The sequence below is a fragment of the Notolabrus celidotus genome, chromosome 19 (genome assembly GCF_009762535.1).
Source record: "Notolabrus celidotus isolate fNotCel1 chromosome 19, fNotCel1.pri, whole genome shotgun sequence".
In the NCBI taxonomy this organism is placed as follows: Eukaryota; Metazoa; Chordata; class Actinopteri; order Labriformes; family Labridae; genus Notolabrus; species Notolabrus celidotus.
The window spans coordinates 27,925,930-27,951,636 of record NC_048290.1 but is presented as its reverse complement, the minus strand read 5'-3'; the positions used below and the strand labels follow the sequence as shown (position 1 = coordinate 27,951,636).

The 25,707-nt window shown below is 41.7% G+C and overlaps 1 protein-coding gene across 3 annotated transcripts in view; it reads right to left on the bottom strand.

The window, feature by feature from the left end:
- sfswap (splicing factor SWAP) overlaps window positions 1-25,707 on the bottom strand; it is a 132,207-nt gene that overhangs the window by 10,665 nt on the left and 95,835 nt on the right. For all 3 annotated transcript variants that reach the window (XM_034709750.1, XM_034709748.1, XM_034709749.1), the window contains exons 16-18: window positions 21,169-21,300; window positions 20,564-20,692; window positions 13,410-13,482 (exon numbers count right to left, since the gene is read on the bottom strand). In XM_034709750.1, coding sequence (XP_034565641.1) covers window positions 13,410-13,482; window positions 20,564-20,692; window positions 21,169-21,300 — 334 coding nt within the window. The remainder of the gene's footprint in view (window positions 1-13,409; window positions 13,483-20,563; window positions 20,693-21,168; window positions 21,301-25,707) is intronic.

The window sequence follows — 25,707 nt, the reverse complement described above, 5'->3', positions numbered from 1 at the left end:
GTTAGTCTACTCAATCACCAGCCTGTAATACAGACCTTACTATTAGCTTGATTGAACCTATTGAACTAGCAGGGGACTAACGAGACTTCTCCTTCACAGCTATTTCAACTGTCCATCAAGCTAACTGCAGTGTTGCTAACACACCATCCAGTAAACAAGTGTCCTCACTTGAGAAGGCACACTTTCCATCATTGTTTCTTACAAGGTGAAGACAAAATGAAATAACAGGAAACTTTTTTAATTTGATCAAAACCTCAACATGAGGATTAACTGATTTAAGACAGATAAAAATCAGATTACACTTCAAAGCTTACTCTTTTTTGAGGTAAACGTTTTGATTCTGTTAAAAGGAAGGTTTTAAAATCTAAGATCCAACAGGGGTGAGTCTGAAGGGGAATCCTCAGACAAATTGTGCAATCACTTTCCTGTTTGAAACTCCTCCTGATGACTTATTTATTATCTTTGGTTTAAGGCTGAAATACGTTTAAATCCTAAGTAGTTTGAAAGTAAGTTTGATTGGACCTGGCCTTTTTCATTTCCCTGTTTTAGATTCAGAGAGTGATCGTCTCAAACATAAGAAAAGCATCCTGTATATGAACCCTGTCCATGCTGTGCTGCATTGATTGCTTAAAATGCTTTTGCTTAAGGCGCATGATGCAATTTGTCAGCTGCAGCACAATTGTCAAGACTGGGCGCCAAAACACTCTGAAAGGTGCTGATCCTGCTGCTGGTAGCTGCCAAGGAGCCAACAGGGGTCAAACTTTCTCCGCTCCACAGTCACGCAGAGGTGGAGATTTTAGTTCAATAGAAAGAGGAATCATTCAATGTTGAAGCTAGAGAACTAGTACAGTCCCTGAAACCAAGATCCGAATCAATCTGCCTCTCACTACTAGTATTATTGTTCCACAATTAAAACTTTTATGCACTTTTGGCACATGACAAGATACAGCACTCTCATTGGATGCATTTGTTGCTGGAAAGCACCATCTATAAGCCATAGATAGATTAATATATGGGTGTCAGTGGTCCTTTCAAAAGACAGGGATGTTCTCCTGTCACTCTTAAAGATGCACTGTATGTACAGTATCTCACAAAAGTGAGTACACCCCTCACATTTCTTCTAAAGATGATGCACAAGAAAGTCTGCAAACAATCTGCTAAAGACAGCAGATTAAGCACATGGATTACTGGAACCATGTCTTGTGGTCTGATGAGACCAAGATAAACTTATTTGGTTCAGAAGGTGTCAAGCATGTATGTCTGCATATATGTTCCATGTTTTTGAGTTGTGCCATTTATTCTGACGTGTGCTGCTGACCTCTTGGCCAGGTCGCCCTTGAAAATGAGGTCTTGATCTCAATGGGACTTATCTGGTTAAATAAAGGTTAAATAAAAAAAAAAAAAGCATGTGTTGGGGCAACCAGGTGAGGAGTACAAAGACAAGTGTGTCTTGACTACAGTTAAGCATGGTGGTGGGAGTGTCATGGTCTGGGGCTTCATGAGTGAGGGAACCATGAATGCCAACATGCACTGTGACATACTGAAGCAGAGCATGATCCCCCCCTCTCCTCAGAAACTGGGCCGCAGGGCAGTATTCACACATGATAAAGACCCCAAGCACACCTCCAAGACGGCCCCTGCCTTACTAAAGAAGCTGAGGGTGAAGGTGATGGAGTGGCCTATCATGTCTCCAGACCTAAACCCTATTGAGCATCTGTGGGGCATCCTCAAATTGGAAGGTGGAGGAGTGCAAGGTCTCTAACATCCATCAGCTCTGTGATGTCATCATGGAGGAGTGGAAGAGGACTCCAGTGGCAACCTGTGAAGCTCTGGTGAACTCCATGCCCGGTTGTTTAGACATTAATGGCTGTGTGTTGAGTTATTTTGAGGGGAAAGTACATTTACACTGTTATACAAGCTGTACACTGACTACTTTACATTGTATAAGAAATGTGAGGGGTGTACTCACTTTTGTGAGATACTGTATGTGGCTTTCTCAAACCACTGTACACACCTCTCCTCTGTTTGTGTGCTCACATGGAGGGTCCAACACTTTGAGTGCCATTAAACCCACTGTGTTGTTAAACCCTCCAACTGAGAGTTTGCACTGAGTCCAGCTTACTGACAGGGTGTAACGCTGTATTTTGTTCACCACTGTAAACGCTCCATAAATTAAAGTTCTGTGTTGCAAGCCGCACAGTTTGGACATGGAGTGTTTTCATTAAGATAAAAATACAATCATTAAGATGTAAAAATCTAAAAGCTTTTTATATTAACTAGATAGTGACATGAAAAATAATGTGCAGATTATACACATCAGATTGAAGATATGATGTCTAAAAATAAATTGCACCACAGAAGATAGGAGTTTTTCTGGGAGGAGGTTACACTACTGTGGTCTAAAACTGCAGCTAATCACACTAACGCTGAAAGCCAGGTTGTGAAACTCTGGCGCCAATATGTGGAACAAGATACTGAACGTTAACAGCAAACCTAACCGGAGTTAAAGGCATCTTGGGTCATGGTGCAAATCAATAGTAAAAAGGCACACAGCTTGTGGATTTAAGGTGGCTCCAGCTGAAACCCTTAACGCTGCACAAACACACAAACCATTCACAGAGTAAGCCCAAGTTCTAACCCATCAGTCATCCCAACCTGGAGAGCTTTTGTTGAGTCGGCTACATGGTTACTTCTGTATTCTTTAATTATTAGTAGGACATGCAACAAAGTTACATAAAGTTCCTGTTTTCTCTGGGAGTGAGGGAAGTTTGTTCCAAAGTGTCCAGCTGTATCTGATCCCTCCACCTTGATGAAGGATGCTTCATTCACATGTGGGCGTGACTTTAAATAAAGTGCACTCCTCAGTGGAGTAGAAGTGGGAAGGGGCGGTTTCTGAAAAAGCTCCTATCTGCCTAGATAACAGCAGGGATGTCTGCCCACTCTGTAAACACTCTGATCTTATCAATGAGTGCTCGGACATTAAAACCAAGGGTGACCGTCATCACAAGGTCAAACGATTGCAAAGCCGCCTATTTAGTTTTTTAATTGGACTTTAAATTGAACTTTGTGCTCATGAATTAGTCAGAACAATGGAACAAATTGTTCAGGGTCTGCATGTAACAGCATTTGAAAACTTGGTTTCCTTTTTATGTCCACTCTGGTAAAAAAAAAAAAACCCTACCTTTATTAAAAAAGACCCCAAATATAACCTTAAGGCTCTTTTCAAGGTGCACTGATCATCTATCAAAGAAATAGCGGCGAGGAAGCGGGGACAAAAGATGGAGAAATAACGACTAACAGGATGAAAATGAGAGACGGATGAGGCAAACAGCTAGCAGGCACCCTCAGGGAGGAAGAGACCATTAGGCAGATGAGGATGTGCTGAATTATTCAAGATGTGTTTGTAAAACATCACAGATGGGGTATAAGTAGTTAGTGCTTGTGAATCTGTGCATGTTGCACCGCTAGTGAACAGCATGTTTTCATGAGCGATCTTCTGTTGGGATGTGAAGATGAAGGCAGCAGGAGAAAGAGTGTGAGCTTGTCAGACATGATGAGAACGAGGGAGACAGAAGATGTTTCGTGTCGATGAGAGAGAAGCACTAAGAGATGAGAAATGTGTTGTTTTGTATCTGTGAGAAGTAAACACCAAGAACTCAGTCTGATACACACTCTGTCACTCACAGGAGAGACAAAGCGCTGCTACTTCAGTGTGAGTTGTACCAGTGTTCACGTCGCCTCTCCATTCACAGTCTATTGACCTCCATTAGCTTTGGTCCCCACGCTTCTTGCTGTCTGGCCCACACTGCAGCCTCTCTGTACTCACTGCTACTCTGCTTTTCTTGTAGGTATAACTGCTCATACGCTTTATTTCTTGTGCTTTCTATGTTCAATAATTTAGGGAGAATACATTATTGATGCCAGAGGTTACATTCTCTATTAATACAAACACCGGGTTCTGCTCTCTACGTGCTCAAGTTTAGTTGCACACTAGTTGCATGAGAACCGATACATCAAAATATTTCATCACGTCTTGAAAAGCAGTAAAAAGAAGAAATACAACTGATATTTCAGGTTATCAATCACAAATGTTGATCTCAGTTTAAAGCTGCTGTTGGTAGGAATGGTGTGAAAAACGTTACTTTGTTTCTGCTGGTGAAGTGAAGTCATTTGAGACTATCGTGATATCTCTGTGTTTTCCAATGCCTAAGGCTAAGGTGATTCTTGAGCCTGGTGGGACAGCTCAGGGTGTTGTAACCCTTTCCTGTCCATGGTTATCTGTGGTGGCGGGAGGAGGAGGGAGGCAAAGGACTCAAGAGGTTACAGGATACTGTGGACCAAGGCACCAAAATAAATGAAGAGAAAGTAAAGAAAAGCAGAGAAATAAAGAAATAAAGAGGTACATAAATAAAGATAGAGTAAAGTAAAGTAATGTAAAAGAGAAAGAAAAACAAAGAATAAGGAAAATAAAATAAACTAAGGTAGTGGAATAAAAGAGTTAAAGAGTGTGTGTGTGTTTGTTAATGTACTGTATGTGTGTTTCATGATTTAAGTGTACTGTGTATATGTGTGTGTGTGTGTGCATGATGTGTGGTAGTGGTATGTGCTCAGGCAGCAGTGGCCGGGCATATGTTTCTGGGTCATGGAGGGTTCAGTGAGTGGAGGTCTTTTTTGAGTTGAATGATGAATGACAGGGGGGTGTTGATTGTGGCGTGTGCTTCCTTGATGGTTTTCCGGAGGGCAGGGTTGTTGGTTGCAGATGATAGGAATCTCAGGGCTATTGCTTGGTGTCGTTGTTTGATGGTCTGGATGCCTGATATGGAGTGAATGTAGTGGTTGCTGATGAAGGGTGGGAGTCTGTAGGCCAGTTTGGGTGCTTTGTTCTGTATTAACTGTAAACGGTGAAGTTTCCAATGTCTAGGTATAAAGCAATGTTATTATACTCCGTCGTTCCTGTTATGACGGACCAATCATAGCTAATCTCCAATCCTCCACCCTGATTGGTCGATTGCCGGCCCCCCTACTTCACCCTGATTAGCTGGGAAGACACTACTTCCTCATAGAACGCACAAATCAATCTTTTGTGGGCGGGGTTCTGGGAGCAGAGAGGGGAGGGGTAGTGTTGACATTTGAAATCTCTCTCTGAACTGATGTTTCTATCACGACTACCAACAGCAGCTTTAACGAGAAATGAAGCACTTCTATTGAAAGTCATGCATGTCAGGAAATGTCTTTCATCCTGGGAGTTGAGCTGAATTTTTCTCTCACATAAAGGTGATTTATTTTGAAAATTGTCTTGTGGCCTGTTTTACCGTGTTCCTACAGCAGTCCAAATGCATTAAAGAAACAGTACATTACAATAACTCTTAAAAGCACTGGATGTCAAAGGAAAGCTAGATTAAAAAATGAAACAATTTATAACTGATTGGAGTAAAAATGGGTTTGCAGCTGACATCACCACTGTTAGCAATTTCTTTCCCCTGTTCTCAATCTCACTTAACAACCGGCTACAGAGCAGAGACACAAACATCTCATGAGGCAAGAGAAAATAACACCAAGACATCTTTTATATGAATTTAGTCCACTCTCTTCTTCTCTTCTCTTCTCTTCTCTTCCCTTTCTGTTACCAGGTGCATGTGCTTGCATGTCATTAAGGTGCAGTTGTGAAGCAGCATGAAAGCAGAAATAAATTGGACATTAGAATTTTACACAAGCCACAGTAGGAGGGACATGTTCTGGGGCCTGGATTTATTGGGGAGGTGTGTGTTGGGTTACATTGTGGTTAATATGTTTGGCACTCATTACTTGCTCATGTATGTTATCATGAGCTCCAACATTCAAATGAGGAATGGAGCGATCAGTAGCTCAACAAGGGAAGGACGCAGCCCATCACTAAGCTATGTTTATGCTCTATATAAAACAAGCTGTTTCATTATATGGCCTATGTATTTGTGTACTGGTCAGGGGATTTTAAAAAAGGTTTTGGGCTACAATTGATAATCACATGTCTGAAGTTTTAGACAACAGAGCACTCCTTACGTTCTGCTAACAGTTTAGGGGAGCTCTTTTTTTTATTTTTAAAGGTGACAATGTGACGTGAGCAAAGCAAGGGATTACTTTAATTTTTTTTTGAAAGGACAAACTTCACCGGTCAGAAAACCACAACCCAATTCAATACCTGTGCCATTATTTTAAGAACACTTACCTCAACCCATGAAAAAAGCTAAGGCTAATATTAATGTTCATGGTGATTTTTTCTATGACTTAAAGCCACAGAGCCCTGCATGTTTTGTGTAACAATAGTTATTTATTTATATTTTTAAAGCTACATTTTGGGGCATTTTTACCTTTATCCAATAGAACAGCTGAAGAGAGACAGGAAATGTGGGGAGTAGAGAGGACATGCAGTAAATGGTTGAGGCTGGAATCGAAGCTGGGACCTCTGCGACAAGGGCAATGGCCTCTGTATATGAGGCGCACGCTTAGACTGCTAGGCCAACGGCGCCCCTTGTGTAATAATAGTTATTATCTTTCTGTGATGCTAAAGCCTGGTTTATATTAGGATCGACGCCCTAGACTATGCCATAGGTCTGCATAACTCCTCTACCTACACACAGGCCTACGCATGTCGCCGACACACACCTCCTCCAAAATTGAACAATGCATCAAATTGATGTGGAGCGCAAGCCCTGTGATTGGTCCGCTCTACGGCATTGTATTTCCTGCATTTACAGCATTTTCTGAATTGCCGTCTTTCGGCTGTGCATTTCACCGAACAGCAACATGTATCAGCTGTAAATTAACATAATACGTTAAGAATTGCTAGAAAGCATGAAATAGCTAGTAGAAAACGTAGCGGGACAGAAACAGGCAACCAGACTATCAGAGAAAACCCACTGCCCTCAAGCGTTTCAGCTGAGTATTGCTGCGTGACACGAACACATCCACACACAAGTAGGGGAGATCGAGGTTGGTTGTCACACGGGTTGGTTGTCACACTCGTTATATCTCGCCACCAGAGGGCACTGTCTCTCAAATTGTGGTATGGACATTTCCAGAATTAGGATCAGAGCTCACCTACAAAGTCTTCTCTGGAGTAAGACAGCTGAACTTGAGGTGAGAGGACTTTTTGTGTTTTACATGTCAAATTGTAAATATTCAGCTCCTCAGTATTTTTCTTCTAGGCTTTTAAACGATGGGTTTATAACAAAACAAGTGTTATCCTTACAAAGTGTGAGAGGAAAGCTATAGTTTGGATTTTTATTAGCTAGCTAAGTAGATGTTAGATGGTTGTTAGCCTTGATGCTAGCAAAAAATTCCAGTTGGGGTTGGTCGTTACATTCTCTTTGGGGTTGGTTGTCACATGTAACAACCAACCCCTATGTTGGCAAAATCATGCATGGTGAAATGAGTTGGAGTGCGCAGACCCTACATTTACCATCACTGTAACTCAGACAGTGACTGCATGTAGCCTAGTTGAGTAGGTCATTATTGTTAGGCCTGTTTGTTTTGTTCTTTATGTTGTTATATAGGCTGGCCTAAAGATGTGTTTCCTGTTCATGCTCCTTGCTCATTTTATGTTAAAATGCATTAAGTTATGTAGGCCTATCACTTGTCAGTGCAATTAAACTTTCAAATTTAGCTCTGCCTCCTTGCCTTTTTTTAAAAAGATTTTTCCCATTGAAATACCATTGTGACAACCAACCCCATAGTGTGTGACAACCATCCCCATAGTGTGTGACAACCAACCCCATAGTGTGTGACAACCAACCCCATAGTGTGTGACAACCAACCCCATAGTGTGTGACAACCAACCCCATAGTGTGACAACCAACCCCATAGTGTGTGACAACCAACCCCATAGTGTGTGACAACCAACCCCATAGTGTGACAACCAACCCCATAGTGTGTGACAACCAACCCCATAGTGTGACCACCAACCCCATAGTGTGTGACAACCAACCCCATAGTGTGTGACCACCAACCCCATAGTGTGTGACAACCAACCCCATAGTGTGTGACAACCAACCCCATAGTGTGTGACATCCAACCCCATAGTGTGTGACAACCATCCCCATAGTGTGTGACCACCAACCCCATAGTGTGACAACCAACCCCCATAGTGTGACCACCAACCCCATAGTGTGACAACCAACCCCATAGTGTGACCACCAACCCCATAGTGTGACAACCAACCCCATAGTGTGTGACAACCAACCCCATAGTGTGTGACAACCAACCCCATAGTGTGTGACAACCAACCCCATAGTGTGTGACAACCAACCCCATAGTGTGTGACAACCAACCTCATAGTGTGACAACCAACCCCATAGTGTGTGACAACCATCCCCATAGTGTGTGACAACCAACCCCATAGTGTGTGACAACCAACCCCATAGTGTGTGACAACCAACCCCATAGTGTGTGACAACCAACCCTGTGATGGTGTTGGTTGTAACAATGTGTCAGAGTGTCTTTGATGGTTAAATTGCCTCTTCGTTACAATGAGTTGGAAAATGAGAGGGATGCACATTTCAAGCCAACACCGTAAGCTTCAATTTAATGTAGGAATGACTATTGAAAGATGCTTTGATGATGATCAATCATCAAAACAGTAAAAAGTGTGGCAACCAACCCCGTTCTCCCCTATGTGGTGCTCACATCCGGCGGCCACTACTGCGTAGGGTCAACGCAGAAGTATAAACCAGGCTTAAATCACTGAATGTATCTTCATATTTAAACCCTTTTATTTACATTTTTGTAGTTTTGTAGTTCACATAGATCAGAATTTCCTAGCCAAAAAGGTCCTTTACACCAGAGGTTTGCAAAGTGATGGTGGCCCCTTCCAAAAAAGCTATAAAAATGCAGAATAATCCAAAATTTCATATGTTATCCATTGTTGTAAAATATTTACATAATCTTATAGCTAAATATGAGATAACCCATATATAAAGGACTAACGATTTTCTTCTTTACTTTGTTGACACATGACCCCTGAGGAAATGATGTTGCTTCTGGTCTTTTTTAAATAACAATGAAATATGAAGTTTCTGGATTGGCCTACTAGTTCTTGCAATGCGGCTGTGAGCAACATTTGAACCACCTCAGAGCAAAGGGGGTCTCCAGTCTCTAGCACTGCTTTTTTGGCGATTGTGGACAAAGAAGTTTGGGAACCTCTGCTGTAGACCAATGTTAACTTTCAAGGTATCAAGATTAAAATGATCAGACATTAATATGTTGTATGGGTGATCACATATATTTTGTAATTCATACTGATATACTAAATGGACCGGCTAATAGTTAGAGATATTCCAGCTGCAGTTTTCCACACAACGAAAGTCTTACAAATCTGTTACTGTGACTTAAACCTGACTGTCAGTAATAATTTAAAGCTTACTTTTACATCAAATTACTGTTAAATGGAAGTGCCGTTGTGAGATTACTCCAGCAGCTAATGCTAAAGTACAATGCACAAAGATTTGTCCTTTAAAGAAAGTGGCTGCACACAGAGCCCGGAATGTGATTGCAGTAATTTAAAAGGATAAAGGTCTCCACTGTTATTAACACTCAGCAGGAGGCTGCGGCTTCTGTTAGCCTCGACAAAGAGGCAGCCATCAGAAATATATCACCACATGTTCTAAACCAGCAGTGACTCATTTAAGGCCAACTTGGGGTTGCAGAAGTGAGCTCTGAACACAATGTTAACAGTGTTTCCTCTTTTTAGAGATGTATTGAAGTAACTTGAAATCAGCCATCTTATAAGATCTGCAATTGAAAATATTGGCATTGATTATAAATCTTGCAGCTTATAATTGTAGGGACCTACAAATTATGGTTCTTTAGAAAGACCGTATCATTGCATATTACAAGCGTATTCTTTAAAAAACTCTATTTCCCATAATCCTTTGTTGGCGGTTACTTCCTGTTTTTACGGAGCGAATGGTTGAGGCGGGAAGGGAACTGAAATGAATGAGAGAGTGAAGGGAGGAGAGGAAAAAACGGGAGAAGAGTGGAAATCGATGCCCGCAGTTATAGCCTGTGGAAGCATTATTGTTAAGTTACAAGTTGTGTGTAACCGACTGAAAGACTCTTTATTTTCTTCTCCCGTGAGCGGAAAGTGAACGTGCTGCACGTCTTCACAGACGGCATTCAGCTGCAGCCGGCCCGCTGCTGTTCCATTAACCTGCCGCTGGATTTGTTCGACCATAAACCGTGGTCGCGTAAGTACCTGAAGACTTTCATATTGGAAGTCGAGTGTATTGAGGATTTCCATTCTGCAAATGTGCACCAACTTATGGGCCCCAACGGTTTAAAATCCAAGCGCTTGGTACTTTTGTGAACATTTAAAAGAGTTCAGGTGGTTAACCATGAAGTGATTTCTTTAGAGAGAGTGAGTTTAAAGACACTTCTGTTAAAGGTGACATATCACGCTTTTTCATCAATATATGTTGGTCTAAGAGGTCCCCAAAACATGTCTTTAAAGTTTATGCTCAAAAAAACACTTTGAAATCAGATTTCGGCATGCCTGTAAAGCCCTCTTCTTCAGTCCTCCTCAGAACAGTCTGTTTTCTCTCTGACCACGCCCCCTCAGGAAGTGGATGTGCCTCGGCTCTCCAGCACGTTGATCTAATGTTTACATGTTGGCTGAATATACACGGCTGCTCAGAGATCACGTTACTTCAACCCTCTGAATCTGATCCAGAATCTGATCCTGACGGAGAGGCGCCTGCAGCAGGACCTTTCTGAAGGATTGGTCACAGATTTAGTGTTTCTTGTTGTTTTATTTATCAGTATGTAGACGTGTGTCTTGGGACACAGCTACGAACATGTAGCTATGTGGCTATGCTAACTAGCGCTAGCACTTATCCATGATAAATAAAAATCATCCACTAGATCTTCAAATCTGCAGACGTGGAGAGTAAAACCGACCTTTGTGTTTATTAAGACAGCCTACAACTAGCATGCCTCCCTCCTAAGCTCCTTGTTAGCACACATTTGTGCAGGTAATGAAAAACGGAGGAGGGATTCAGTATTATTTTATACAGTCTATGGGCTGAACAAGCTCCGAGCTCTGACTCCGTGACAGACCGGATATTGTTGTTACGTAACAAAAACACGGAAGTCTGAAACGGCTCGTTTCACACACATTTACAGAAAGGTGGAGAAATCAGAACAGGGGCAGAATGGATTTTTTTCATTATCGGGGGGTTTGTAGACATGCCAGGGACACATATTTCAGGTAGAGAACCATTCAAAAGTCAATTTTGCATGATATGTCACCTTTAATGTCATGGGAGTTATGCTCTGTTGGGTATAGTTGTTAGAAGAGGTGTTTTACCTCACACACACACACACACACACACACACACACACACACACACACACACACACACACACACACACACACACACACACACACACACACACACACACACACACAAATAAATATATGTTTGTTATCCCTTTTACATGGTGGTCCTGACTATTTCATTGACACAAGGTTTGCTGATATTTTGAACAGTCTTTATTTTGTTTCTGGGGAAATACAGGAGTAGCTCCTAAGTTGAGTTAGGTATTTCTTCAGTGGAGGCACCGCACTATTTATTAGGGGTGCAACGGATCAAAAAACTCACGGTTCGGATCGGATCACGGTTTTGAGTCACGGATCGGATCCTTTTTCGGATCAACAAAAAAAAACAAAAAAAAAAAACAAATACAACTTTGTCCCTCCATTTATTTTGTAAAACACTTTTAAACTTTTGCCAATAAAATAAAAACAAGATTCAACTCAAAATGTACTGCTTGTGCAAAGCACCCTATCTGTGGGCCCAGTCCTGCCTCATTCACTGCATTTCATGTCATGGCAAGTGAAGGAGCAGAGGAACTTCAAAAGTTTCACTCCATTCTTCTTTCATTTGCTGATTTTCACCATCCACTTTTCTTTGAGCTGCAAACTGTGAACACACCGTTTTCATGCATTCTAGGGTCCATTGGACTCTAAGTGACCCATTAACAGGCTGTCTGTGTATCGTTGACATGGAGACAAGTCCCAGTAAACACAAGGTGACTCGACCAAAACACAGAGTGAAGGAATAACAGTTCGGGGGCCACAAATAGGCGGCCGGACGCGGCCCGCGTATTGACGGCCTCTGGTCTAGTGGGTGCGCGACGGAATTTCATAACGTAATTCAAGCACATTCAGCATTCACTGTATTTCACAGGGAAACCAAAATGCTCCCATACATGTGAATTACAAGATGCAGGAGGTTTTTCAAGTCCCTCTGCTCCTTCACTTACCATGACAACAACTGCGCTTGACGAGTGAGTGTGGATTGAACATGCGGTCATCACGTGAACACGCGCAACTTTTTTCATCAACTGATCCGCGGACCACATCCGTGCCGAACCGTGCAGAGGCATCCGTACGGACCACGGATCAACGATGATCCGTTGCACCACTACTATTCATGTCTGGTTATTATGTCATTATATGACTGTATTCTTCATATTTTATCCTGTAGTAATAACTTTACTGGTAATGGGAGAGTTGGTCAGTTCGACATCAAAAAGCTAAGCACCCAGGATCCTGTTTATAAACTTTAAAGTGGTAGCTCCGTCAAATCTTAACCATTCCAGTTTCAGAGAGGGGTTACATAATATTACACTCTAAAAGTCTGAGTAAGCTTAAAACTCTGAAAACGACATGAAGAAAAACTTTCGCTCATGAGATCCCTTGATTTCCTGATAACAGCTGAGATCCAAGCAAAGATCCAACCACACACGAACTGATAACACATCCAAATTGATAACAAACATTGCAGTACAGAATATTAAACTCCATTAACTCTTGAAACAACACAAAGAATAACAACGTTTGCAGATGAGATGGCCTAATTTCCTAATAACAGCTGAGATCCAACTTCTAACTGCACATATGCTTACGGTCGTCTTCAGCGTATGTGCTGCCAGGTACTAAGGTCACTCTTAGTTTTAGGTAACAGAGGTAAGTTTGTTTATCTCAGCCAGTTAAGGGTGAAATGCTGCTGCAATAGAAACATTCAAACGTTGTTGGTGAGTTAAAAGGATAGCATGCTGCTAATAGTGTTGTATGTTACATGTTCAAACTTTAAAGGTAATCAAAACGCCAAAAATATCTCTTAAAACTGTTACACAATAAAACACAAGAAGCTGCAGCTGAGCACAAAGCAACAATGTACTCAGAGCTCCACTTAAGACTTTCAACAAAAGGTTTTTGAAAGTCTTACATAAAGTCTACAGTATATTTTTGTCATGCACTTTGTGTCCATGCACTTTGCCTGATGGAGACAAAGGACAACATTCATTGTTGTACTCTGTGGGCTCTAAAGGTCAGTAAAGGAGTTACTTGAGATAAAAGCAAAGAACAATACCTGAGTTATTTTGGACTGAACAGAGGATACTATGGATGAGGACACAGCCCTGTCTTTCTCCTGGGATCCTCCCCTGTGCAGAGAAGAGATGGAGGGGGAGACGCAGGCAGACAATAGAAGGAGAGGGAGAGAGAGAGAGGGAGAGAACCAATCATGTTAACAGGGTAGGCTATACAACATTTATGATATCTTCTGCAATGTTCAAAGATAGACAGCGTCAAGAGGCCTGGAAAGGGAGAGAAAAGGAGAGGAGAGAGAAAAGATGGAGAGGTGAGAGTGGAACAACATGTGACCTGTAAAAACTAACCTCCTGTAAACTAACCTCCACGTCAACAATGTCAAACGCAGTCGAGTATATAATCACGCAGACAAACATGTGAGGTGCCAAGAAACGCAGGCCTCAGATTCTGCTTCATGGCTCTGTCTAAAGCCTTTAATCTCTCTGCTGGTGAACACTTCATAATTTATCAAGGGATTTTTTAAAATAGAAAAAGTTATGCCCGTCAAGTTGATTGAACACAACAGGTGACAAGGAATTGCAGAACAGACTGCTGATGATGTTCTGGGGTTTCTTGACTTCAGCTGCCGTGAAAAAAGTGGGACGATTCAGAGTGCGTAAGTCTGAGTGTGTTAGTCAAATGAGAGTTACACCTCTTTACTCACATAACCTGGGGTTGTTACGGCATGATGCTCTCAGTCTATCGTTTCATAAGGAAAGCGCACATTCAAAGCTTACAGAACTGAGTGTATCTTTTTTAAAGCTAAAGATTATAGTTTAGTAATAATCAAACAGACTCTGCACACTAACATCTCGACTCTGCACACAGCCTCATCCCTTTGGAAAACAAGAAATATTTGCATGGTGTGTCATCATTTACAATGCTCTTTTGGGAAAACATCACAGTAACTGAAGTTACTGTAGTTAATACAAACTGAAGACAAGCACATGCAAATTCTGTTTATAAGTGAATTTGAAAATGCATTGGTGTTTATTTGAAAGTTGGATTGGATTACCATGCAGCATTCAGAATGCTGTTAATCCGTCATATACAGTATCTCACGAAAGTGAGTACACCCATCGCATTTCTGCACATATTTAATTCTATCTTTTCATGGGACAACACTGAAGAAATGACACTTTGATATAATGTAAAGTAGTCAGTGTACAGCTTGTATAACAGTGTAAATTTACTGTCCCCTCAAAATAACTCAACACACAGCCATTAATGTCTAAACCACCAGCAACAAAAGTGAGTACACCCCTAAGTGAAAATGTCCAAATTGGGCCCAAAGTGTCAATATTTTGTGTGGCCACCATTATTTTCCAGCACTGCCTTAACCCTCTTGTGCATGGAGTTCACCAGAGCTTCACAGGTTGCCAATGTAACCCTCTTTAAGCCCTCCATGACGACATCACAGAAATGGTGGATGTTAGAGACCTTGCGCTCCTCCACCTTCCGTTAGGACGCCCCACAGATGCTCAATAGGGTTTAGGTCTGGAGACATGCTTGGCTACTCCATCACCTTCACCCTCAGCTTCTTTAGCAAGGCAGTGGCCGTCTTGGAGGTGTGTTTGTGGTCGTTATCATGTTGGAATACTGCCCTCGGGCCCAGTTTTCCCAGTACATGTTGGCATTCATGGTTCCCTCAATGAACTGTAGCTCCCCAGTGCTGGCAGCACCCATGCAGCCCCAGACCATGACACACCCACCACCATGCTTGACTGTAGGCAACACACACTTGTCTTTGTACTCCTCACCTGGGCGCCGCCACCCACGCTTGACACCATCAGAACCAAATAAATGTATCTTGGTCTCATCAGACCACAAGACATGGTTCCAGTAATCCATGTGCTTAGTCTGCTTGTCTTTAGCAGATTGTTTGCAGACTTTCTTGTGCATCATCTTTAGAAGAAATGTGAGGGGTGTACTCACTTTTGTGAGATACTGTACATATTTTAATGGCTGACATAAAAAGAAAGAGATGTCCCTCTAACAGAGAGTTACTGTTCAATAGTTGATGATATGTCAGGAATATCAGCCAGGGCTATTGTATTGCATTGCACTTTCTCCTGGAGTGGTTCCTACTTCTGGATTCTTGTAAGTGATTAAAAAAGTTAAGGCATGATGTGATCCAAGAAGATGACATCTTCAGGTCACAGTTATTAATATAACTTTAAATCAGGGCTACTTACTAACATTTCCCTCATTCTGTGTATGACTGGCTTGGGTCCCATGTACATATATATCCTAATTTCTCTGCTGCATGTGAAATGATCACAGTGCCACAAGTGCAACTGAATGCATGTGCATGTGGTGGGAGGGACTCCACTTTTACATTTTTCACTGATCTGAGTAAAAGTTGTAACTCATTGCTACCTGTTGCTTGTAGCAAGCAGAAAGACAATGGTTTCCAGTGATTACCTCCTGACCTTGACTGTGTCCATTCTCTACTTGAACTTAAGAAAACATTCAAGCGCTACTTCCTGGCATTTTTTATGTATTTTTATTGGTGTTGCATTTATTTTACAAACAGATTAATTCCTCTTTAAAATGGTCGTGTCTAAGAGATACCTACTGATTGTATCCAGTAGTAGTAAATAGTGCTTTCTAGTACTTGAATGCCACATTTTTGTTTTCATTCAAATGACCCTGTAGGTCTTATTGGATACCCTCTCCCACTGCCAGCTTTTTTCCATGTGGTCACCATGCTCTGACCCTAACTCTATTTTTGTAAAGTAGTTTATGAGCCCACACACATGGCAGAGGTTGAAATGTACCAATTTAAGAGCTGCAGTACAGTTCACATTATCTTTACACTGGAAAATCTCTGTGCTTTAGTGCATGTCCGCCAAACCAAACTAGACTCCAGAACATGAGACGCTCTTCTTAAAGCTACAGTAGGATTTTTTTTTTCCTTTGAATTTTGGTTAAAATAACACAGTTTGATCATTGTATGTCACTTAAAATATTAAGTTGAAATGTCCCTTTAAATAAAGGTGTATTGATCTGTGAGTGCCTGCCCCCCTTTGATAAAAACAATTCTCCGTCTGAATCAAATAACCAATCAGATTTAGCTTGCTGTCTCCATAATCCTCCCTGAAGAGGCCCCAGTTTGCTAATGCTCCCTTACCAAATGCATGATAAATCAGGGATGTTCAGGCAGGTACAAATTGAATTTACTGTTATACATATTTAACTGAACATCTGACAGTGCTGCTCCAGGGAAGTTAATTGCACCAATATGTATAAAAATTGGAGAGCTGCATAAACAAGCACCGGCGTTAGCCTGTAAGGAGAGAAGCCTGTTAGCTGCCTCCATGCAAAATTAGAATGTTATTTGATGCACTGTTTCAGATCAAACTTATCAGTTCCCAGTTTAGTACTGTACTGTACAGTAAGAAGCATTAAAAAATTGTTTGAATCTACCTGAAGAAGGTTCTGTTCACTCGTCCCGTTGAACAAACAGCGTTCTCTTTCTTGGTGCATGCAAAAAGGAATGATTTCCACATTTATCTGCCTCTGAAATTGGCTTGACCCACTTTACTTTCTGTAGAGCACTGAGTATACAGTTTGTTTGTGAAAATATGGGGAGAGATGCATGGGGTCTACTGGTTCTGTTTTGCAGTTTTGCAATAATACATGCAGCGTGTGTGTTTCTTTGTTGGAAACGTTTCATAAAGTACACCACCAACCCCAAGACATCAGGAGAGTGTCCATGCAATGAGAGTGTTTGTGCCTTAAGACCTTGAGAATGAAACAAGTTGGCTCTGATCCATCATATCTGCGGCTCCTCAGATTTAATGCTTCCAGTCTTCTCCGTCCACACTGGATTTAAAATTCCTTGGACACAGAGAGTGCACAGGCTTTGTTCTACCCGCTACAGATACATATTCATTGAGCTAGAATTACAGTAGTGCTTTAAGTATCTTTGGGATTTAAGTAACATGTCCGGATGAAAGTAGCAAGACAACAAAAACTACTGTTGGTGCACTTTACTAGAGTCTGGATGGGGATGCAGTCTATTATAAAACCAAGAATGCAGATTTATTATCCGGTTGCTATGCCCAAATCTCAAGTGGTTGCTGTTGTTTGACATTTCAACTTTGCTATTTTAGCAGAGCAAACCCCCTTTCCTCCAATATTTATGAAGAGTGAGTGGTTGACTTCAGGTGAGGCAGTCAACAGCTTCTTGTTTAAGGCCAAACTTTAAAGCTCCAGCTACCTGGCTAATTAGGCTAATGTTAGTTTAATGGGTTAGTTTAATTAGCCTCTCCCTCTGAATCAATTTTTAACTTCCAAATTGCACAAGAGTAAGAAATCTTCAAAAATGGGGCTTGGTTTTAAAAAGCTACACACTAAATATAGTGTTAAAGGATGTATTTTATGTAACTGCTGCTTTGCCTTGATGTAGAGAAGCAACAAAAAGGTTTGATTTACGCTTTATTATTGGTAATTTCTAGCACTATGTTCTGATTTAAATCTTTTAGGCTGATTTATACTTCTATAAGCCCCTACGCAGCAGGGGCTGATGCGGACCTGAGCACCACATACTTGTGCGTCGATGTGTCCGTGCCACGCAGCAATTCTCCACCGAAACGCTTGAGGGCAGTGTGGTCTCTCTGATAGCCGGTCGCCTGCTTCCGGCCCCGCTACGATCTCTGTTTACTTTTCCACAGAGATTCAGAGCGTGTTATGTTAATCTACAGCTGATACATGTTGCTGTTTATCATACAGACATGATTACATGAAGAATAGAGAGGAGGAGATGAAATACATGGCCAATGAGCAGCCGATGAGTGGCCGATGATCCCGGAAGTGCTGTAAATGGGGAAACACAATGCCGCCGAGCGGACCAATCACAGGGCTTGTGGTCCGCGTCGATTCTACGGGTAGTCACATTTTGGAGGAGGTGCACGTCAGCTACGTGCGTAGGTACAGGAGCTACACGGACTCCAGGTGTAGGCTACGCCGTCGATTCGAAGCAGAAGTATAAATCAGCCTTAAAGGTGACATATCATGCAAAATGGACTTTTTAATGGTTCTCTACCTGAAATATGTGTCCCTGGGATGTCTCCAAAGCCCCCGAGAATGAAAAGAATCCATTCTGCCCCTGTTATGATTTCTACACCTTTCTATAAATGTGTGTGAAACGAGATGTTTCAGTTTTCAGTGTTTTTGTTACATCACAACGTCATCTGGTCTGTCACGGAGTCAGAGCTCGGAGCTTGTTCAGTCCATAGACTGTATAAAATACAACTCAACCCCTCCTCTGTTTTTCATTACCTGCACAAATGTGTGCTAACAAGGAGCTTAGGAGGGAGGCATACTAGTTGTAGGCTGTCTTAAATAAACACAAAGGTCGGTTTTACTCCCCACGTCTGCAGATTTGAAGATCTAGTGGATGATTTTTATTTTTAATGGAAAAGTGCTAGCGCTAGTTAGCATAGCCACATAGCTACATGTTCGTAGCTGCAGCTGTGTACCAAGACACACGTCGACATACTGCCAAATAAAACAACAAGAAACACTAAATCTGTGACCAATCCTTCATAAAGGTCCTGCTGCCTTTCTGGCAGAGGTCGGTTTTACTCCCCACGTCTGCAGATTTGAAGATCTAGTGGATGATTTTTATTTGTCATGGAAAAGTGCTAGCGCTAGTTAGCATAGCCACATAGCTACATGTTTGTAGCTGTGTACAAAGTCACACGTCGACATACTGACAAATAAAACAACAAGAAACACTAAATATGTGACCAATCCTTCAGAAAGGTCCTGCTGCAGGCGCCTCTCCGTCAGGATCAGATTCTGGATCAGATTCAGAGGGTTGAAGTAACGTGATCTCTGAGCAGCCGTGTATATTCAGCCAACATGTAAACATTAGATCAACGTGCTGGAGAGCCGAGGCACATCCTCTTCCTGAGGGGGCGTGGTCAGAGAGAAAACAGAGTGTTCTGAGGAGGACTGAAGAAGAGGGTTTTTCAGGCATGCCAAAATCTGATTTCAAAGTGTTTTTTTGAGCATAAACTTTAAAGACATGTTTTGAGGACCTCTTAGACCAATATATGTTGATGAAAAAAGCGTGATATGTCACCTGTAACTAATTTAGTGTGCGAATACGTCTCCTCAGACATCACAAATATAGTTTATAGTCTGCATTCAAAAATGTGCATTATATATAAGAGCAGACGACTCACTTTTGATTTTTTGATAAGTCACAAAACTACAAACACCCCTCTCAATTCATTAGATACAAGGTTTCTGTTACCACTGATTCATATGCGCTACTTCAACAGGTGGAGCTTCAAAATGTTGACAGGCTAACTGTGCAAAGCTATGCTTGCTTAATTATGACTGAACAAATGTTGTTTACGGCTGTTTATTTGTAAATGGTCAAAGCTTTGAACTCCTTGATAAAACTTTATTGTGAACATGATTTAAATAAAGAGATGGGACGTGAACATAACATGTTTGGTCTTTAACAGGATGTATCAGTGAAGAATAAAGAGTTACTTTGACGCGTAGAGACATCTAAAAGTTGGCTATTAGTGTTTTAGTGTGTACCTTCTATGTCATATCTACGCCATAGCATACACCATAGGGTTACCTAATCCTGTACCTATGCAGAGGCCTACACACATAGCCTGACATGGACCTTCTTAGAATGTAGCTACCCATGAGTAAACGCAGACAGCAAGCCTGTTGATTGGTCTACTTGGTAGCATTGTCATTCCTGAAATTAACATACATCCGGTATCGCCACCTACGCTGATTCAGCAGCAGTAAGTGTCCTCTCTTTTCTTCTTTGTGATATTTGCAGTATGATCTAACTGCTGCTCAACATCCATCAGATCCAACACCAACATAAATGTGCACTCAAGCGTTCAAGCATGTAGTGCTAGTGATGGCTAATTCCACCACAGTGCAGAGTCAATAGAAAGGTTTACACCAGGAGAACATAATGTAGTGGTCTCAGTAAGACATATTTAAAATTCAAAGGTGTGATAAAACATCGATCAGTTGTCGGCGTCAAAACCAAAACCTCTAAACAACCTTCTGTTTCTTAAGTGAACAGACTTTCTGTTCAACTTTGGAAAGAAACTCAAATGCAAAGTTTTTTTTTAAACTCTGATTGACATTCTTGTGAAGGGTTACCTGGAGAGACCCAGGCTGGAGGCGGGGCTTGCTGATGGGGACAAAACTCTGCTCGGGGAGGAGTACGGGGACGCGGTTTGCATCTGTCCTGAGGATGACAAAGAGCTCTTCCTTTTTTCTGGAGGGGACCTGAATGACAAAACAAGAGGTGAACAATGAGTCATATATAATTTATCCAGTCACACAACAGCATACACAACATATCAAAGGTATGTAGAACAGGCAGGGATTGCATATTCAGTAAGCCTTGCATTGATTTAATGCAAACAGAAGCAGTGAGTTACAGATCATAGGTTGTCATTTGGGGATTTCTTAGAACTAGTTTGTCTTCAGCCCTACTTACAGACATGGTATATACTGCTGTTTGCATTGAAGAATGCATATGCAGAAGGATTAATCAGATAAGTAATAGTTCGCCATTTTTTAAATTGATGAATGCAAACCAAAAATTAAGACCACCACCTTACAGAGCACAGTTAGCGCCTCCATCTGCCCTGACGGGTGTAATAATCGATGTTTTTTACAGTAAAATACAAGCAGGTGAGCAAGGAGACCTAAGACTCTGCCTCTCACCAGAGACTGACAACACCTGCTGTTAGATTTACCTGGATCTCGAATGCCCCCTGGGAAGACCAGAGCTGCTGCTGGGATGATAGCGCTCCCGCTCCCTCTCCTCACGTCTCCTCTCCGTCGAGGGCCCCCTTCTGTCCCTCCTCCCTGGGGAGCGCGAGCGGGATCTGGCCAGACGGGATGACAAAGACAGTGTGAGATGGGAGGAGGAGGGGTGGGGGCATTAAATTACAGAATGTGGAGCTTGGCAGATGAGCTGATTAATTTAAAATAAAGAACAAGAGAGGAGCCTGATAAGACAATGACGGAGGTAACGTGCAAGAGACAGAAACAAAGCAAGCAATCAGGACGGTTCTTCAAGGAACTTAAAACCAGGAATAATAAATGAGGCTACTGCAAGATTGCAGAGATTCTATTAGATTACTTGAAGACCTTAATGTGTCAAAATGTACATCAAGGCGGTTAAAAATCAAGTTTAACTATGCAACTAGGCTGTAGGAGAAGAAAAACACATGGTACAATCCTCTAGATTACTTCAATAAACATTACATCACATAGACTCTGGATATGTAAACACTGTTTTCTACACATTGTAAAGCTGCCTGCAAAGAAAACATTATTAAATATTTATGGATAATATAAGATATTAATTCACTGTGCAGATTTCTTTCTCCAATAAAGAGCATGGTTAAATTCATTGTCCCACACTGCCTAGTTTTTTTTAAACAAAGCAAGAAAAGAGAGCAAGCTGAGATACAGTCTGAGGAGGAGGCAAAACAAAGCTGCCCGGTCAATACTGTTCACTTCAGCCTGATGGAGAACAGCAAACACAGAGCAGTTTGATCTTTAGCTTTGATCACTTCCTCTCAAATCCATGAAGAGATTTCATCCTTTAACTTTAATTTTTCTCCTTAATTTGTATTTTAATCGCCTAGTTCTTAACCTGTGGGTTTCCTGTACTTTTCCAACTTTCACACTTCATTATTTTGCAAGACACATAAAGCATGAATGAGTGAAGAAAGGGAAGATTATATTATTTAAATCTAGTTTTATCTGTCAAATGAGGATTTGCATAATGGATACTGTAGAAAAAATACTTAGTGAGACTTACAAACAACTCATTTGATATTGAATAGTTTGTAGAGATACACTATATTACCAAAAGTATTCGCTCACCCATCCAAATGATCAGAATCAGGTGTCCTAATCACTTGGCCTGGCCACAGGTGTATAAAATCAAGCACCTAGGCATGCAGACAGTTTTTACAAACATTTGTGAAAGAATGGGCCGCTCTCAGGAGCTCAGTGAATTCCAGCGTGGAACTGTCATAGGATGCCACCTGTGCAACAAATCCAGTCGTGAAATTTCCTCGCTCCAAAATATTCCACAGTCAACTGTCAGCTTTATTATAAGAAAATGGAAGAGTTTGGGAACAACAGCAACTCAGCCACGAAGTGGTAGGCCATGTAAACTGACGGAGAGGGGTCAGCGGATGCTGAGGCGCTTAGTGCAAAGAGGTCGCCGACTTTCTGCACAGTCAATTGCTACAGAGCTCCAAACTTCATGTGGCCTTCAGATTAGCCCAAGTACAGTACGCAGAGAGCTTCATGGAATGGGTTTCCATGGCCGAGCAGCTGCATCCAAGCCATACATCACCAAGTGCAATGCAAAGCATCGGATGCAGTGGTGTAAAGCACGCCGCCACTGGACCATAGAGCAGTGGAGACGCGTTCTCTGGAGTGATGAATCACGCTTTTCCATCTGGCAATCTGATGGACGAGTCTGGGTTTGGAGGTTGCCAGGAGAACGGTACATTTCGGACTGCATTGTGCCAAGTGTGAAATTTGGTGGAGGAGGAATTATGGTGTGGGGTTGTTTTTCAGGAGCTGGGTTTGGCCCCTTAGTTCCAGTGAAAGGAACTTTGAATGCCTCAGGATACCAAACCATTTTGGACAATTCCATTCTCCCAACCTTGTGGGAACAGTTTGGAGCGGGCCCCTTCCTCTTCCAACATGACTGTGCACCAGTGCACACAGCAAGGTCCATAAAGACATGGATGACAGAGTCTGGTGTGGATGAACTTGACTGGCCTGCACAGAGTCCTGACCTGAACCCGATAGAACACCTTCGGGATGAATTAGAGCGGAGACTGAGAGCCAGGCCTTCTCGACCAACATCAGTGTGTGACCTCACCAATGTGCTTTTGGAAGAATGGTCAAAAACTCCTATAAACACACTCCTCAACCTTGTGGACAGCCTTCCTAGAAGAGTTGAAGCTGTAATAGCTGCAAAAGGTGGACCGACATCATATTGAACCCTATGGGTTAGGAATGGGATGACGCTTAAGTTCATATGTGAGTCAAGGCAGGTGAGCGAATACTTTTGGTAATATAGTGTATCTATATCAAATTCGCAAACATCTATTACTGCTTCTTCTTTGGCTGTTATCAGTCATTTTGCATCGTTACTGTGCAGAGACAGATCTATTTTCCTGCTTGCGTATCATGTGACTACGCAGACCAATCACAAACAAGGAACCTGTGCTCAGTGGCACCTGTTGCACACGCAGAGTGAAAGCGCAGTGTGGTGTCGTGCTATTTTTTTTATCAAAGACAAAAATACTGCTAAATACCTACTTGGAGAAAAGACAGCAGCTCCACCACGACTCACTCTGAGACTTACACCTAAGCTACAGGTAGACAAAAGATGTGGCCTCAACTACTCACTGCACACCAGAAAACACAGCAAGAGAGTTTTCAGGGAGGTGGTGTTTGTTGAGGTACATGTAGCACTGTTATTACCTGTAGAGGGATACAGGCTGTGTGTCCCAACACATATCAGATACTTGCAATGTGCTTGGAATATTTTTCATAATACCACTTTCTACACCTATGTCAGTCATATTTCAGAAGGACATTTTTGCAGAAGTTTTATGTGAAAGCTTCAATTAATAGTGTCTTTACAAAAAGAGCTGCCATTGGATTGGCTGTGAAAACATTGTTAAATTCTGCATCTAAATAAATGTATTTGTAAAACATAGTTCAAGAGTCAACTGTCTCAAAGGACAGTTTTCAAATGTATATATAGTATATTACATATCTTACTAAGTTTTGAATGATTTTACCTAAGAGAGCTATTTTTCAGCTGTGTGTTGTTATGACTTATTTTATTTTGAAGGATATTTTTAAATTTATTTGCACAATAATTGACGTTTCATAGAACTGACTGTTTTTTTTTTTGTTTTTTTTACTGATCATACTTGTTTTTATTGACTAATAGTTAATTTTATTTCTATCTTGTTTTTATTGATTTGTTCTTCTTGAATTGCTCATTTCTTGTTTTTATTGATGGTAACCTTTTTAGCACTGAACACTCTTTCACTGTGTTTGTTGTGTCTTGTCCAAGCGGGAACCTCCAGCCATGAGAATTAAAGCCAATGCGGAAGTGTTAAAACTGCAGTTCATCAAGTGTCCACTTAAAGCTGGGGTTGGCAGTCTCGGAAAACTAGCATGAATTTGAATGTAGCATTTCCTCAGGACTCCGTCTAACCCCTCCCCTCCTCCCTCAGAGCTCCTCCAAAACGATATCAGGAGAAAAGTTATAACACGTATATAATACTGTAACAGCTCTACTGTTTGTTAAACATGTTCAGTGTAGATGTTCTTAATTCCTACAGTGTTGACAGTCAGTGAAGGCATCAGGAGAGGTGTAGAGTGTGTGAGCGGGAGAGAGGAGAGACAAGAGGAGAAGTTTTTCATTCATTCAAACATTGATTGTTGCTTTGTTGGTTGGCGTGATCACGGCCGACAGTGACCGGTTATTAAAGATCAACGTGTTCACGAATCGGCTCGTCATCACTACAGCGTCCGGACAGACGCTACAATACATCTACATTTTCTGTAGGACTTACTAAATGTCATTCATTCTTCTGCTTGTCAGAGCCCCCGTGGTGAGAGCTTTTTAGACTCTGATCCGGACTACAGTCCTGAACAAAGCACCTCATCGGGTCAGAGGAGACAGGCCCGAGGTTGAGTGAGAGGGGAAGTCAGTAGAGTCAGGGGAAGCAGAGGCAGGAGACGGAGACTCGGAGTGCACGCCGGGGAAATGTACGCGCAGGAGGCGGGCAGAACGGCAGGACGGGATTTGAATGGTTTAAAATTTTGGGTCCCAAAAAACGGTGATTGGTTAGTGTTTTCCCAGGTTTACTCCGGCTGTAGATAGCAGCTTTTCTTCTCTCTTTTTTTAAGAACACATCATGTATTGATTACCATCAGGACATAAAGATCATTTTAACCAGTATAACAAAAAGTGGATCTAAATCTGATTACCAACCCCAGCTTTAAGGCTGGCTCTGGAACTACCAGAAACCACATACACACCAAATGAAAGAAGCCGATCTTTACAGCAGAAATAAACATGTTTACAGCCTGGTACAAAAAATTAGTGTAGTCTGGATAGCTCATTTCTTAAGATTACTAGTTTTCCATTATGAGAGGCACTGACTTGAGCTTGATTGACAGGTGGGAACACTGTAGCTGTTGGCTAGGAGGCTCAAAGCCTGCCTATTTACGTC